Source organism: Loxodonta africana, chromosome 9 (genome assembly GCF_030014295.1).
Source record: "Loxodonta africana isolate mLoxAfr1 chromosome 9, mLoxAfr1.hap2, whole genome shotgun sequence".
Taxonomy (NCBI): domain Eukaryota; kingdom Metazoa; phylum Chordata; class Mammalia; order Proboscidea; family Elephantidae; genus Loxodonta; species Loxodonta africana.
Window position 1 is genome coordinate 42,829,804 of NC_087350.1, and position 16,527 is coordinate 42,846,330.

Genomic DNA, 16,527 nt, shown 5'->3' on the forward strand with positions numbered 1-16,527 from the left:
CTTTCGAGATGTCTCTAACTGGGTTGGCATTTTGGTGATGCCGTCATATGGCTTACTGTCAGTTTGTTGTCTGCTGTCATTGTTCTCTATCCAAAGGACTCCCTTTAATATTTCCTGTAAGGATGGTCTGGTTTTTACAAATTCCTTTGTTTATCAGGGAATGTTCTCATTTTGCCACTATACTTGAGAGACAATTTTGCTGGAAATATGATTCTTGGTTGGCAATTCTTTTCTTCAAGGTCTTCTTGCCTGCATGGTCTCTGCCAAGAAATCAGAGCTTAATCTCCACTGGAGTCCTTTTGTAGGTGATATTTCATTTTTCCCAAACTGCCCACAGAATTCTTTATATTTGGACTTGGAAAGTTTGATTATGTCTTGGTGACTTTCTTTTGGGGTCTATCCTTTAGGAGGTTCATTGAGCTTCCTGAATGGAAATCTTCCCATCTTTCATGATATTGGGGAAGTTTTCTTCCAACAAATCAAAAATCCTCTGTGCTTTTTATTTTTTCTCTTCCTGTTCTGGGATTCCTATCGTGCATAAATTATTAATCTTCATACTGTCCCACATAACTCTTAAACTTTCTTTTTTTTTTGACTGTTCCTCAAGCTGGTATCAAGGGATGTCTTCTATTTTGCTAATTTTTTTTACCTATTGTTTTGATTTTACGTCCTTCTATTGAGTTACCTATTTGTGATATTTTATTGTTAATCTTCTGTATTTCTAGTTGGTGTTTTTTATGATTTTGAATTGTCTATTTGTCATTTTGTTCTCGTACTGTTTTCCTGAATTCTTCTAGGGTTTTCGTCTGTGTTTTCCTTGATCTCTTTGAGGACCCTATATGTAATCCTTTTGAATTCCTTATCGGATTATTCCATCACCATCTCTTCCTCAGGAAGATTTTCTGCCTCTTTATTTTGGTCATTTGGCTGAAGCATCATGTCATGTTTCTATATACGATTTAACACTGTCTGCTGTCTCTGAGACATTAAGGTACTGTTTTATTTATGATTTTGTTTTATCAGTGTGTGTGGACTGGATACGCTTTGGTGATTGTTAATCTGGCAGCACAGGGGCATTCACTTTCTGCCCCAAGTTGGGTGGGGCAATGGTGGGCAGGGTGAGCCCTCATCGCTGTTCACTGTGGGACGGCTGAGGGCGTACTGGGTGGGCACTGCCCAGCAGTACGGGAATGCTCACAGTCGCTCATCAGGCGGGCAATTTACAGGTAAGGACTAAAGGAGATGACTGCGGGTAGCACAGATGCTCTCTCTGGTGGGGGAGGGGTGGGGCAGATGGCTGGGGCGGGGTGGAGATAAAAGAAAAGAGAGGGTTAATCTATTGCTCCGTGTTCACCACCCACCCTACCAGTCAGGTACCACTGCTGGAGAGTCACCCTGTCTCTGGGTCCTATCTCCTTCCCTGTTTTGTGTATGCCAGGATCCCTGAAGCTTTCATCCCCTTTCCTGTACTCTCTTCTTAGCTGCAGTTTATGTCCTGCTCACCCTGCTTCACTCCAGGTATGTCAACACAGTTTCTCTCTTACTGGGAGTTCTATGATTTTGTCTTCCTGTGGTCCTCATCCAGGGTCGCTGCTGGCTTTGTCCCAAAATGGCCCTGCTATGCTAGGCTGTCTGGCAGGGCACTTCTACACTGTATCTCTCCCTGTTCACTGCTGTCATTCGGTTTTTTTCCAAACGGTGTTTGATCTAATTCTATATCCTTTCAATGGATGCTCAGGATTCTAGGGTTGTCATCTGTCTGTTTCACTTTGTTTCTCAGGTCTTTGCTGTAAAGGGACAGCATGGTGTGTCTGACTAAGCTACCATCTTAAATATCTTTCCCTGTAGTGGTGTTTTATAATTTTCATTGTATAAGTCTTTTATGTTCCTGATTAGGTTCATCCCTTTGGGCAATTAACGATTTGGGGACTATTGTAAATGGTATTGTTTACTTGATTTCTTTTTCAAAGTAGTTTCTGTTAGTGTAGAGGAACCCAACCGATTTTTGTGTGTTGATCTTGTACCCTGCAATGATGCTAAATTCTATTAGCTACAGCAGTTTTCATTTGGAATCTTTAGCATCTCATACATAGGATTATGTCATCTGCAAAAAGAAATAGTCTTACTTCTTCCTTTTCAATTTGGATACCTTTTATTTCTCTTAATTTTATTGAGTGGCTAGAACTTCCACTACAATGTTAAATAAGAGTGGGGATAATGGGCATCCCTGTCTCGTTCCTATTCTCAAAGGGAAGGCTGTTAGCCTCTCTGTTGAGTATTAAGCTGGCTGTTGATTTTGCATAAATGTTCTTAATTATGTTGAGAAATTTCCCTTCTATTCCTGTTTTGCTGAGAGTTATCAGGAAAAGGTAATGAATTTTATTGAATGCGTTTTCTGCATTGATATCATATGGTTCTTTTCCTTTGTCTTACTTATGTTACATTGATTTTACTTGTTACATTGGTTACATTGATTTTCTAATGTTGAACCATCCCGGTAATTCTGGCATGAATTCCACTTGATCATGGCATATGATATTTTGATATGTTGCTGAAGTCTTGGTTAAAATTTTGTTAAAAATTTTCACGTCTATGTTCATAAGGGATATTGGTCTGTACTTTTCTTTTTTTGTGATATCTTTGCCTGGTTTAGGTATCAGGGTTGTGCTGGCTTCATAGAAAGAGCCTGGTAGTGCTCCTTCCTTGTCTCTGTTTTTGAAGAGATTGAATAGGATTGGTGTCAACTCTTCTCTCAATGTCTGGTAGAATTGTCCAGTGCAGCCATCTGGTCCTGGGCTTTTTTGTGTGTTGGCAGTTTTTGATGACATCTTCAATCTCTTCTTTAGTAATGAGTCTGTTTAAATTTTCTACCTCTGTTTATGTTAGAGTGGGTAGTTTACAGGAATTTTTTGGAGTATAACTTTTCACAGTAATCAGTTATGATCTTCTTTATCTCTGTTGGATTGGTTGTAATGTGACCAATTTCATTTCTTAATTTGATTATTTGCTGCTTTTTTTTCTTCTTTTGTCAATCTAGCCAGTGGGTTTTTTTTTAATTGTGTTTTAGATAAAAGTTCACAAAGCAAGTCAGTCTTTCATACAAAAAGTTACACAAACCTTGCTGTGTACTCCTAGCTGCTCTCCTCCAATGAGACAGCACATTCCTCCTCTCCACCCTGTATTCCCCATGTCCATTCAACCTGCTACTGTCCCCCTTTTCCTTTCGCCACCGGACAGGAGTCACCCACACAGTCTCATGTGTCTATTTGAGCCACGAAGTTCACTCCTCACCAGCATCATTGTCTATCTTATAGTCCAGGCCAATCCCTCTCTGTAGAGTTGGTTTCAGGCATGGTTTCAATCTTGGGCTATCAAAGGGTCCAGGGACCATGACCATCAGGGTCCCTCCAGTCTCAGACCATTAAGCCTGCCCGGTCTTTTCATAAGAATTTGAGATCTGCATCCCACTGTTCTCCTGCTCCATCAGGGATTCTCTATTGTGTTCCCTGTCAGGGCAGTGATTGGTGGTAGCTGGGCACCATCTAGTTCTTCCGGTCTCGGGCTGATGGAGTCTCTGGTTTATGTGGCCCTTTCTGTCTCTTGTGGTCATATTTACCTTGTGTCTTTGGTGTTCTTCATTCTCCTTTGCTCCAGGTGAGTTGAGACTAATTGATGTATCTTAGATGGCTGCCTGCTAGCATCTAAAACCCCAGATGCCTCTCACCAAGTGGGATGCAGAACATTTTCTTAATATATTTTGTTATGCCAATTGACCTAGATGTTGGTTTGACTCTTTTATTGATCCTTTCAAAGAACCGACTTCTGATTTTGTTAGTTCTTCGAACTGTTTTCCTATTTTCAACTTTGTGTATTCCTGCCCTAATCTTTACTATTTCTTTTTAGCTGGTAGCTTTTGGCTTCTTTTGCTCTTCCTTTTCTGTTTGTTCAAGTTGTTGATTTAATTTAATGATTTTGGATCTTTCTTCTTTTTTAATGTAGGCATTTATTGCTGTACATTTCCCTCTGAGTACTGCTTTTGTGGTATTTCAAAAGTTTTGATATGTTGTGTTTTCATTTTCATTTAATTCTAGCAATTTTTAATTTTACCTTTGATTTCTTCTATGACCAAGAGCTTTAGGTAGTGTATTAGTTTCCATGTATTTTTCCCCCTTATTCATCTTGCTGATTTCAGTCTTTTTTAATCTGTTGAGGCTTCTTTTGTGTCTTAGCGTGTGGTTTGTTGTGGAAAATGATCCACGTGCACTGGAGAACGTGTATTGTTCTGATGCTGGGTTAAGTGTCCCATATACGTCCATTAGATCCAACTGGCGTACAGTTTTATTCAAGTTCTCGATGTCTTTAGTGCTTCTTTTTCTTTTCAAGTATTTCGTCTATAATCGAAAAGTGGCACCTATAATTGGAAGTGGTATTTTGGAGTTTTCTATTTCTCCTTTCATAGTAGTATTTGTTTCAGGTATTTTGGTGAATTGCTGTTAGATACATATATAACTGTGATGTCTTCTTGCTGAATTGACCCTTTTATCATGTAATTCCTTTAACTCTTGTAATAGATTTTAATATAAAGTCTATTTTATCAGGTATCAGTATGGCCATCCTGTTCTTTTTTGTTTATTGGTTACATGGAATATTTTTCTCCAACCTTATATTCTCAGTCCATTTGTGTCCTTGTCTAAGGTGTGTTTCTTATAGACAGCAAAAGGAAGGATCATGTTTTCTTATCCATTCTGCCACTCTTTTGCATGGGGCATTTAGACCATTTATATTTAAGGTTATTAATGAAAATGAATTGTCTAACTCACTCATTTTACTGTTTGTTTTTTGACTGTTTTTTATCTTGTTTTTTTATTCTGATTTTTGCTTTTGTTTGTATTTGGATTCTTTCTTATGATGAACCTTTTTGTTATCTTCCTTCTTAATGTTTCTTCTTGGTGATTTCTTAGTGGTTACTATGTTACATTACACAACTTACAAGAATGTAATTAATATATGAACAGTTAATATTCTACCGTAACATAATAAATCTACTCTTGTAATGCTCCTCCCTCCCCCATTTCTATTGGTATGTCTCCAATGACATCAATATACAACCTATATTCAATAAATTTACCTTGTACTTATTTCTTAATGCTCTTGCCTTTCCAGTTGGAATACTCCCTTGAGTAATGCTTGCAAAGCTGGTCTGGTAGTGGCAATTCTCAGAGCTTTGTTTGGGAATGTCTTGATTTCCCCTCGTTTTTGAATGACAATTTTGCTGGGTTAAAGAATTCTTGGTTGCAATTGTTTTGGTTCACTATTTTATATGTGTCACTTCATTGTCTTCTGGCCTCTAGAGTTTCTGGGAAGAAATCCACACTGATTCTCATGAAAGACCCTTGGTATGTTATGTTGCATTTTTCTCTTGCTGCTTTTAGAATTCTCTCTTTGGTTTTTAAGAATTTTATTAGGATATGGAACAGAGTTGGTCTTTCTGTGTGTCTCTTCTGATTGAGGTTCATGCAGCTTCCTGTATTTGCAGCCTGGCTCTCTGTTCAGGTCTGGGAATTTTGATTAGTTCTTGGAAAACTGTTTCTGTGCCTTTATTGCTGTCATGGTGCTCTGGAATTCCAACAATTCTAAAGTCAGATTTCTTAGTTGGTCTTTCCGCTTGTATCTCTTGAGACTCGATAAATTATTTTGTCTTGTAGTTCACTTATTCTATCTTCTACCTGTTTGACTATTGTTTTGCTTGTTTTTTCTAATTCAGATGTTCTATTCTTCAGTTTCAGTAGTTCTTTTTCCTTTAAGTCTCTTATTTTGTTCCTGTTTGTTTCCTGATCTCCGCTTGTTTGTTTTCTATGTGCTTCTTGCTTTCTTTAAACATATTTAGCACCACAGTCTGAAAATTATTGATTCTTCGCATTATTCTGGCCTCCACAGGAGAGATCTACTTTTTTTCATGTTTTGCTTTTGATAGTTCCTTCTTCTTTTGTCATTTTGTGTGTTTTTACCATTTTTTGTTGAACTTGGGTCAATTTGTTAACTTTTTTTTTGCCTTGAATTTTGTATTCTGTTTATTGTGGGAAAATTTTCTGATTGGATGCCCTGGTGGCACAGTGGCCAAGCAACTTGCTGCCACCTGAGAGGTCAGGGCTCGCAACCCACCAGCTGCTCTGTAGGAGAAAGATGTGACAGACCACCCCCACAAAGACTCACAGCCCTGGGAATCCCACAGGGCAGCTCCCCTCAGCCCCACAGGCTTGCTCTGAGTCAGAATGACCCAACAGCAGTGGATTTGTATCTTCTTCTGAGAAACAAGTTGGGCTAAAGCTTCCTCAGAGTAGCTCCTTTTCTGTGTTCCTTGGTTGGGGTACTACCTAGCCCTGTCCCAAAATGGCTTTGATGAGTGAGCACATGATGTTAGCGATAGGATCTTTCAGCTTCTGTGCCGACCCCATTCCTCCGCTCCCCTGCTTCTGGACTCACCCCAACTTTCCAATAACTCAGCTGCTGTCTGGAGTTCTGAGATCTCAGTCTGTTTGTTTTTACTCATTGTTTATTGACTTAGTTGCTGGGGGAGTAAATGGGCACATCCACTCACTTTGCCATCTTGCTCTGCCTCCCATATTCTCTTAGTAACAGATAATGTCTTTCAAGATTTTGAATCCATTTCTGTTTAACTTCTTGGGGAGGAATTCTTTACATCAGTCATTCAAGATAATTAACTCACTTAAGTTGCAAAGGGTATCCTAATATTTCATAAGTTTGTAAACGCTATGTATGTAATTTACAAATTTAAAGCTATTAAATTTTACCCTAATTTAAAAATCCTAAGCCTCTTTATAGTCCCTTACATCAGGGATGCCTCCCCCATTCCTCTTATCTAGATAGGCCATAAATTCATATAGTGGTATAATGATGAAAACTGCTGAGAATTCCTCCAGTACTCACACACCCAAATTTTACATAAAGCAGGATTGCTTCTAGATGCTATTAATAACCTTCTTGATCATGCAAGCCCAACTTTGCCACTTTAACTCACGCATTCTCAATGGGGGTGATATCACTTCCAAGAGGGGAAAAAATTGGTTCTTGGGCAGTGAAAAAAACCTTACTCTTATGTATAAAGAACTGATATACATAAACAGATACATGGCATTACCTGTGGTATTAACATTTTATAGGTGGGGCAATTAGGGAAAAACATCTAAAAAGGCTCCTTCTTGGGGGAGGGGAGGGTAATAAAGAAAAAAAGGTTGAGAAATGCTGGTCTAACTATATCAACATGCCAAGCTGAGGAGCTCAGAAACAATTATTACTAAATCAGCTTCCAAGGTTAAAAGTTTTTATGTACATAGTTGGATTTTTAAAACTTATCACCCATTGTCTTCAATGAAAACTCTGCTGTTATTAAAAAATCTCAGTAGTTATTGATGGGCAACGGTATAATCTTCCCTTTAAACTTGATCTTTGGAACCTCATGCTAAATATAGCTTCCCCAAGCTCATTCAGCATCCTGACAATTATACTAAATGGTTGCTAATCAACGTTCATTGCATACTCTAAAAAGTTTGTGGTAATACCTCATTAGCCCCTACAATACCCCTGCCAGGTCCTATAAAACAGTGATAACCAGAAAACTGTTGCAGTCAATTTAAAACACAGTGAAACAATATTTAAAAGTTGACTTCTAAGGAAGAAAGAAGGCACTTAAATGAACAGACATCTTAACTACTTTTAAGATTATCGTGAATAGATCACATTAACAATAATTTTACAAGTACACACACACACACTCTCCAACAAGAAAATGCAACAAATGATTTAACATTAGGGATTTAGATAACTGAGTTTACTGTCTTCAATTAATAGTTTAAATATTTTAGCATTCCTTAGAACACAATTTCTTCAGGATTTTAGCAGTTGTTACCTGAAAAAAGGTTTCATGGTCCATAAGTTTGGATAATACCACTAAACGAAGTTAAATAGTTTCTTTCCTGTAGGAATTCTCAGAACCTGCAGCACGGTAATGGATACTGGGGACCTTTAAGAGGAGTACTGCGTATGCAGTAATTCCCCAATAAGGAACTCTAGTGTTCCTTCTGAGTTCTGTGGAATACCTTTTGAATAACACTATAAGGCTGTTCTAATACCAAAATAAAAATTAAATCTAGTTTTTATAAAAACAAGATATGATAATAGATTGTTTACTTTACATACCCTACCTGACTATATCAGAAAAAAAAAAATTAGAAGACCTATTCAAATCCTTTCAAATAGAAAACAAAATCCCCAAAAGAAACTTTTGCAAATAGGAAGGGTAAGGAACACAAGGTACTACACTTCTACTGCCTCGACACCTCATCATGCACTACCCTGCTACAATGCCCATGCAAGCAGCAGACAAGAAATCAAATTGGGCAAATCTGCTGCAAAAGACATCTTTAAAGTGCTGAAAAGCAAAGATGTCACTTTGAGGACTAAAGGTGTACCTGACCCAAGCCATGGTATTTTTAACTGCCTCATATGTATGTGAAAGATGGGCAATGAATAAGGAAGACCGAAGAAGAACTGATGCTGGCAAAGAATATACCATGCACAGACTGCCAGAAGAATGAACAAATCTGTCTTGGAAGAAGTACAGCCAGAATGCTCATCAGAAGCGAGGATGGTGAGACTTTGTCTCACATACTTTGGATACGTTATCAGGAGAGACCAGTACCTGGAGAAGGACATCATGCTTGGTAAAGGAGAGGGTCAGCAAAAGAGAGGAAGACGAGATGAAATGACACAGAGGCTGGAAAAATGCGTTCACACATAACGATTGTGAGCATGGCGCAGGACCGAACAGTGTTTCATTCTGTTGTACGTGGGTCAATATAAGTCAGAGCCAACTCAACAGCACCTAACAACAACAACAACTCAAGATCTTTCAAATGGAAAATAAAACCCCAAAAAAGAAACTTTTACAAACAGGAAGGGAAGGGAACACAAGGTATCACACTTCTACTGCCATGACTACACCATCATGTACTAAATGCAGCTGCTTTGAGCTCATCCACAGCCTGGAAATCTCACCCTGTAAAACCATGCATATCAATCAAGGCCACAGTGTGGGGAAGAATCAAAATATTGTTTGTGTGATATGAATGTGTCCTCTGCATTAATCCATGTTTCCTATTTATTCTTCTCTACCTCATGCCAACCAACTACCTAAAAAATGTCAAAGCAAAAATTGAACTTTAGGAATTCAATATAGGTTATTTTTTCTCATGAACAAAGCAGACTTTTCAGTTTCTGTGTTTTTGTTAATAAACACCTACCCGTGCTGTTCTGTCATCGTATTCTTCATCGGACATTAAGAAGTTACAGAGTCCTCTGGTAGGGATGCTCGTGTTCTCTGTGATCCAAGTGTGCAGGTAAACTTCTCCTAAGACTCGCTTCATGTGCTCCCTAGTCAAGTGCATTTCCACAGCTTCAATCTTCCCTTGGATTTCAAGGAGTTTCTCTTCCATTGGCTCACGGCCTCCAACATCGCCAGACTGGGTGAGTGAGTCATCAGTAGGCTCCTCTGTATCACCTTCTTTGCTCCTCTCCTGAAAGCTTTGTTTATTCACCTGTTTAGAAGTGCCTTCTTCTTGCTGTTCATCCTCAGCATTGCCCATCCTAGGTGAGTCAAGTAGTAAGATTTTTGAGTCTTCATTGGAGGGTTTCCATAAGGCTTCCGAAGGAATTTTCTGCATTGACTGATATAAGATCCTCAGAAGGAAAAGTTTAAAACGCCAAAAATAGGTGGCCCCACTGCTTTCAATCTTTTTTTCCAAAGCTTCATGTAAAAATTGAGGGATATGTTTATCTTTTAAAATCTTCCAGCGTACTAGGTCTATTAAATCTACCTGCTTAAAGAGATTTTGAACTGAAGATTCCAGGAGCTGAGCAGCTGCCTCTTCAAAGGTTTTGAGAGTAACAAACTGGACCTGGTAATTTTTGTTAACAGGATGGAGGCCATTGACCATGCCCTCGGTTGTAATGACGGCCAGATATGCACCACAGGGGCTCACTGCTATCCCATGAGTCCTCACTGAGCCAAACACATCTGAGAGCTTAATCAACTGGTGTTCAAACTTTAATGCAACATCTGTGAAAATGGGAATCAACTGCCTCACCTTCCCATCACTGGAACAAGTATATACTGTTCCATTCTGTTTGTCTGCAGTCATGGAGACAATTGGCAGTGAGTGAAGCCCTGTGACATGGGAATTGTGAACGTTCAGACCTGCTTTGGAGATCAGAAGAAGACACCAAAACACATAGGATCCTCTTGCAGCCACCACTAAGCTACAACTACACTTCTGGTACGGATGGTAAAGTGGTACACACTTAATGCTGTGCACAGGCAACTGGTCCATTTCTTTCCACAAGACAACAGGCTGCCTTAAAGTGAAGTAACCTTTAACTGCTTTGAGATTGACAGGAAGGATTTTTACAGGTCCAAAAGCACTCCCTACAATAAGGCCATTCATTTTCCGATTATTGTGCTCATATTCCCACCAAAACAAAACACTAGGAGAGTTGATTCCTGACTCAATTGTATTGCATGAAGAGATGGATTCTTTTCCTACAAATGGTAGCTGGAATTGCCATACGGCAATGTTACCATTTTCAAAGAGAACTGCCAGGAGCACGCTACCAACATCACGGCATTCATTGTTATGCTTGACCTGCTGTGTGGTACAGATGCCTGACCACTCCATTCTGACTGGTGTCTGCATGCTATGTCTCCTCTGAAACTCAGCAAAGTCCCCAAGACTTCCTTCTGGGGCTTCATTTTTAGAGCGCCTGTAACTTGTTTCATAAAGTCGTTCTCCGTAAATCTCAGTCAGATCAACCAGCTGTACCCACTGTAGTCTGCTGAGGTTGGCCTGGACAGTAAGGCGGTTGTCCATAGTCAGTGCTGCCAACAGGCACCTGCCATTAGCATCACAACCCATCGGGGACCAGCTAGTGTATTTGAATCCTCTCAGTGGTGGCAAAGCCTTGCCTTCAGGATTGAACACCCTATCCAACATGAAAGTCTGACTGACTGTGGGGTCTTTAGAAGTGGCAAATTTTTCCTTACACTCAGCAACTTCTTTTTTTGAGCCAACCTGAAAATAAGAGATATAAAAGTATCAGATAAATATTTCAACCTAAGAGGAATACACTTATATTACTTAGGCTGTACTAACAGATTCACATTAATACAGACAGTAATTTTGTATCAGTTCTGTCAATTCTGGCATGACATGCATTTAAAAGACCAAGTCCACATCTAAAGATTAAATGAACATTTACAAGAAGTGGTAATTTTTTTTTTAAGGGACAGAATAAAACTTGTCATTATTCATACCCTGGTTTCCATATTCTTAGAACTGACATGAGCAAGAGACGTACTTGATTCATAGAGTCAACAAAGCACTTATCTTACTCAAGTGTTAAAAATTCACGAAAAGTATATAACACAATTAGGTATTTGGATTTTTACACTATCTTTGTAACACAAATGTCAGTTTAAGTTTGCAATCTGAAATGTCATTCATAAACTATGCTGAGAGCCAACTTTGTCTAGTGTTTCTATAGAATAACTTCTGCTCTAATCAGGCTACTTTATATGCTACTCCACATGTGCTTTCCCTGGCTCCCTTGCCTAGAATGTTCTTTTCTCCTATCTAAATTCTATCCATCGTAACTCTATAGGCTTCCTGAGATCATTCTAGTTTTCAGCGTTTCTCCTCCAAGTTCATGACATATCACCTAGCCTTTTGATGGTGAGCTCTTTAAAATAGATTTTAAAGGGACTTACAAATATACATATATATATTTTTTTAGGGAGAGATAAATGACCAAAAGAAAGTGGTCCTGAACCCTAACAAAAGAGTCAAAAAAGAGCAGAGACCAACCAAAAGATGGTCTTTGTTATATTAGAAGCAGATAGAACAGGGAAGGACTTGACCCGCTCTGTTTAGAGAAATGGGTAACAGAAAAAGAAAGCAGAGTCTTTCGCTCCCTTTTGAGTGTCAATCTCCTTTGTCAAGGAGGCTGACTGTCAAACTGGAAAGGGTAGAACAAATATGATTAACAGGGAATTCAAGCATACAATATATATGGGTATAACAGAAGTCATTTTAAGTTAGTTTAATCCCCAAATCCAAAGGAATTATACTCTAAGACAGAACAAGCTTGGAAGATGCTACACTCAGAACCACCAACTACATTACTTGATAAAGCTTGGACAGTTGGGATATGTCAGAAAACCAGAGTGTAATAAATAATTTTAAAATATGCCAAACATAGATAACAAAAAATTACAGAACATTAAGCCTGATAGGGAATAAAATTTCTGAATACATTAACAAATTAATGATTTAGATACCAGTAATTATTAGACAGTAGCATAGGATAACTTCATCTTATACTTTTTCTGCTAAAATTGCTACATAATAATAAATAAATATATGAAATGAATGGCAGACATAAAATTGCCCAACAAATAAATTAGATGACTAACTTTTTCTAAAGTGTGTTTCAGAGATCAATTATACCCCTGAATGTCCCTTTAAAGAGTTCTGTGGTCAAATAAGTTTTTGAAATGTAATATATTACATATTATTCCCCCTTAAACAGTCACAATTCACATTAGCACATTAAGTGCCTTGGCCAGGGAGGCTACTATAAAGACACTTACTTAACCAGAGTTTTCCAAATATTTTTTTTTACAATGAAACTTTTTAGGGGGAGTAGCTTTCTCTATTATCCTAAAGAATACTCTGGAAATGGTGTTTTAGACAGCATATCTTGATTTTAGAAAGGCATTTAAGGCAGTCTCTTAGATATGCTATGGGCAAGTTGCAGAAATATGAACTGGAAATTCTAATTAAACAGAGGTATAACTGGCTACACTGGCAATAAAATAATGCTAATCAAAGCCTAGAGCTTTGTATTGGTAGATAAAATTTGAAATATGACATAATGAAGCATAGGATAATGATTAACTATCTATGCTATGATGCCAGACTGCCTGGGTTCAAATCCTGGATCTATTACTTACATACTAGCTCTGCACTGTGAGCAAACTGTTCAAATCTTCTGGCCTTAATTTCCTCATTTATAAAAAGGGAACACTACTACTTACAGAGTTAGGAAGATTAAATAAGTCAATATATGCAAAGCATACATTAATAAGTGCTCAATAAATGTTAGCTATGATTATTATTAACTCTCTGAGGATTAAGTAAACACTGAGACATTAAAAAATTATATAAAATACGTGATAAACACAAAATTGTTCACCAAATCCTACAGTACTGTAAACAAGGCAGTAATCCTTAGAATAGGTATTTTTGTAGTAATACAAAAGTACCCCAAGCAGTAGCACATAACGAAATAAAGGAAGTTCAAGCAACTCTTTGTACCCCTCGTTGTAGGAAGAATCCTTGGTAGAATGGACAGTAGCACAGATGTTGACTGCTAGATAAAATCCCTATAGCTCTGTGGTAGTAATGTCTAATATATTAGTTTGAATTAGCCTATTGAAGCCCCCCCCCCAACTCCATATCGCAAAATTAGTTAACAAATTAAAACAAGCACTCAGATGCTCAAGGAGCATACCACTTAAAGCCCAGTTCCCAGAGTCCTGCCCCTGGCCATTCATTTAATTATACACTACCCCATTTCCAGTCCACTTTTTTTACTAGTAATAGCTAGGTACTTTGTAAGCACCTGACACAAAAAAATTCATTTTAAGCTATTAGACAGTAAGTTTCTGAGGGCCGGAAATAGGATTTCAAAAATAGGCAATACTTCATTAATGTAGTAAAACTAAAAAAGTAATATTTTCAAGGCCCTTAGTGGATACACAGCAAAATAAGTTACATATACATTATTGGAATGTGGACTTGTACACAACTAGATGATTCACTAAATAGTATTCCAATGGGAAGAAAAACTGAGACTTATTCAGAGAACTGATACAGATTTCTTTACAACCCTACCATTACACCATAGTTTTATTGCACAGGGGCCTCTTTTAGAACTCCAGGGACAATTTGGCAGTCATTCACTAGGCAGTCCTAATCTAGTAAGACTGGCAATTCATTGATGGTTTGTGTGATGCGCATACCAAAAAACAGTACAGAATGGGAAGATGCCACTAATTAATTTCATGCATGTTTTTTATCATTTGTTAAAAAGACGTATAACAATTGCTTAGTACTAGTCAGACAACTGTGGAACCAATGACAGGGTCAAATTTTTATTAGAATGGTAAAGATCATATCTATGGGCTCAAGATTAATCCAATCCAAACTCTTATTCTTTCATACCTGTAAAGCTGCATTTTTTTTTTTTACCTTGAACATTTATAGTGTGCCAAGACTTGTGCTAGGTGATTATACATGCATGTATTTTAAATTTAATCTTCCAAAAAGCCCTGACAAGGCAAGTTTTATGATCCCCCTTTTATATACAGGCTAGCTTGCTGTTTTGTACCAAAGTCCAAGCTCTTAAAAAATATACTGATCTAAACAATCATCTTCTTGCCTTTAGTTCAACCAGATTCATATTCTGAACCATACCAGATCACTCTATGCTCATGGAACTATTAATAGCACCTCAGGGACTTCTAGATTAAGGCCAAATTTCTCAGACTGACCTTCAAAATTCCCAAACTGGCCTCACCTTCCTTCTCCGACGCTCTAGAAAAAGTTCTTGCGCTCATCCGTTTGTCAGTACTTACACAAAGAGTAAGTCACGCTAATGACTTAAATATGTACGCGCATGAGATGAACACCCCATTCCTGCCACTCAGACTGTCCTTTCCTTCATTCCTCTTATAAGCCAAATACAGTACTACATTCTTTTAAGAACTGCTTAAGATTCAATACTAGCTAACCTTCCCTGATAAAACTCCCTCCCCTCGCTCTTCCTTCCTTTCTAAAGTACTCAATCTCTACCATATTGACATATACACTTAATGTTTTCTCCAGCTGATGTGCATATGAACATCCTTAAAAACAATAAGCTCCTTTTCTACACCTTTTTAAACTCCCTTCTTCTGTCTCTCTCCTTGTAGCATAGCGTTGCCAGCATAGGTCCACCTGTGTTGTTTACACTTGAACCAATTTGCTCATATCCTCTCCAAGATCTTACAGGGCTTGGTCATACAAATCTACCAATGCTCTTACATCAAGGTGTGTGGGCTTCCTGCACCCTAATTAAAACCAACTGTCATGGAGTCAGTTCCAGCTCATGGCAATGCCACGTGTGTCAGAGCTGAACTGTGTTCCACAGGGTTTTCAGTGGCTATTTTTTTTTTTTTTGGAAGTAGGTCACCAGGCCTTTCTTCTGATGTGCCTCTGGGTGGACTGAAACCTCCAACCTTTCTTAGCAGCTGGAAACCCTATGGGGTCACTATGAGTTGGAATCAACTAGATGGCAGTGGGTTTGGTCAGGTGGGGGCTCTGTTGGCTGTAAGAATTTTTTAGTTTTATTTCCACATAAACACACTTTCCATATATAAACACGAATCTCCAAAGCACGAATCACTACTTGACATTACGTTATTATTTGTTTGACTTGCCAAAAAATGTATGCTCCATGAGGGCAAGACTTTGATTTGTACATGGCTTCACTTCCAGATGCAGGAGAAAGATGTCGCAGTCTGCTTCTGTAAAGATCACAGACTTGGGAACCCTATGAGGCAATTCCACTCTGCCCTATAGGGTTGCTATGAGTCCGAATCAAGTCCACGGCAACGGGTTTGGTTTTATTTCCAAAACCTAGGTCAGCACTTAGCACATAGTGGTATGCAAATATCTGCTTAACGCATGAATACACACTTTTTGACAATCACATATGTGCATACAAATCTATACAGGAAATTAGGAAAGTTTTTATACTTCTAAGCCGCGAAAATGTGCCGTATGGCTTAGAACTTAAACTAAAAAACTGAATTTGAAAAAGGTGATAGTAAAATTATAAACCTTTAGGAACCACAAAGTTCCGAAGGCAAAGTTAGATTATATGAAACTGGAAGCACTAAATCTACACAGAGATCTTATATTTGAGTTTAAGAACTGTATTTGTTTTCAGAGGCCTTATGTTTTCATTCTACATCTCAATGACTTTTAGCTATAAAAGAGAAACGAGTTCAAACACCGAGATCCAGTATTGTACCCGTCTGCCCGGAGTAAAAAGCTAAAATAGTTATGACGAGGGAAAGCACTAGTTTTTCTTTTCCAAAGCAAAAGAGGCCAGAGGAGGGTACAAAACAGTAAACAAAGCCAGCCTAGGGCTTCGGGGAGTAGGCCCCAGACAATAGATGCAACGGTAGAGGCAGGTCTGGGGTTGGGTCAACAGGGGGTGGAGTTTCGGAAAGCAAGCCAGTAGTCGGTCAGACATAGCGGCGACTGGCGGATTGGCGGGACTCGGCTCCGGGGGGGTCCCCAGGGTGTGTGTAGGAGGGTGATAAAAGAAATCGAGTGCAAAAAGCTG

General features: G+C 38.5%; 1 protein-coding gene across 3 annotated transcripts in view; it reads right to left on the reverse strand.

The window, feature by feature from the left end:
- Positions 1 to 16,527, reverse strand: part of GTF3C4 (general transcription factor IIIC subunit 4) — a 43,167-nt gene that overhangs the window by 25,435 nt on the left and 1,205 nt on the right. For all 3 annotated transcript variants that reach the window (XR_010322976.1, XM_023544791.2, XM_003407492.4), the window contains exon 2: positions 9,321 to 11,144. Coding sequence is in view for 2 of the 3 variants with exons in the window: in XM_023544791.2 (XP_023400559.1) it covers positions 9,321 to 11,144 (1,824 nt within the window). In the remaining variant the exon portion in view is untranslated. The remainder of the gene's footprint in view (positions 1 to 9,320; positions 11,145 to 16,527) is intronic.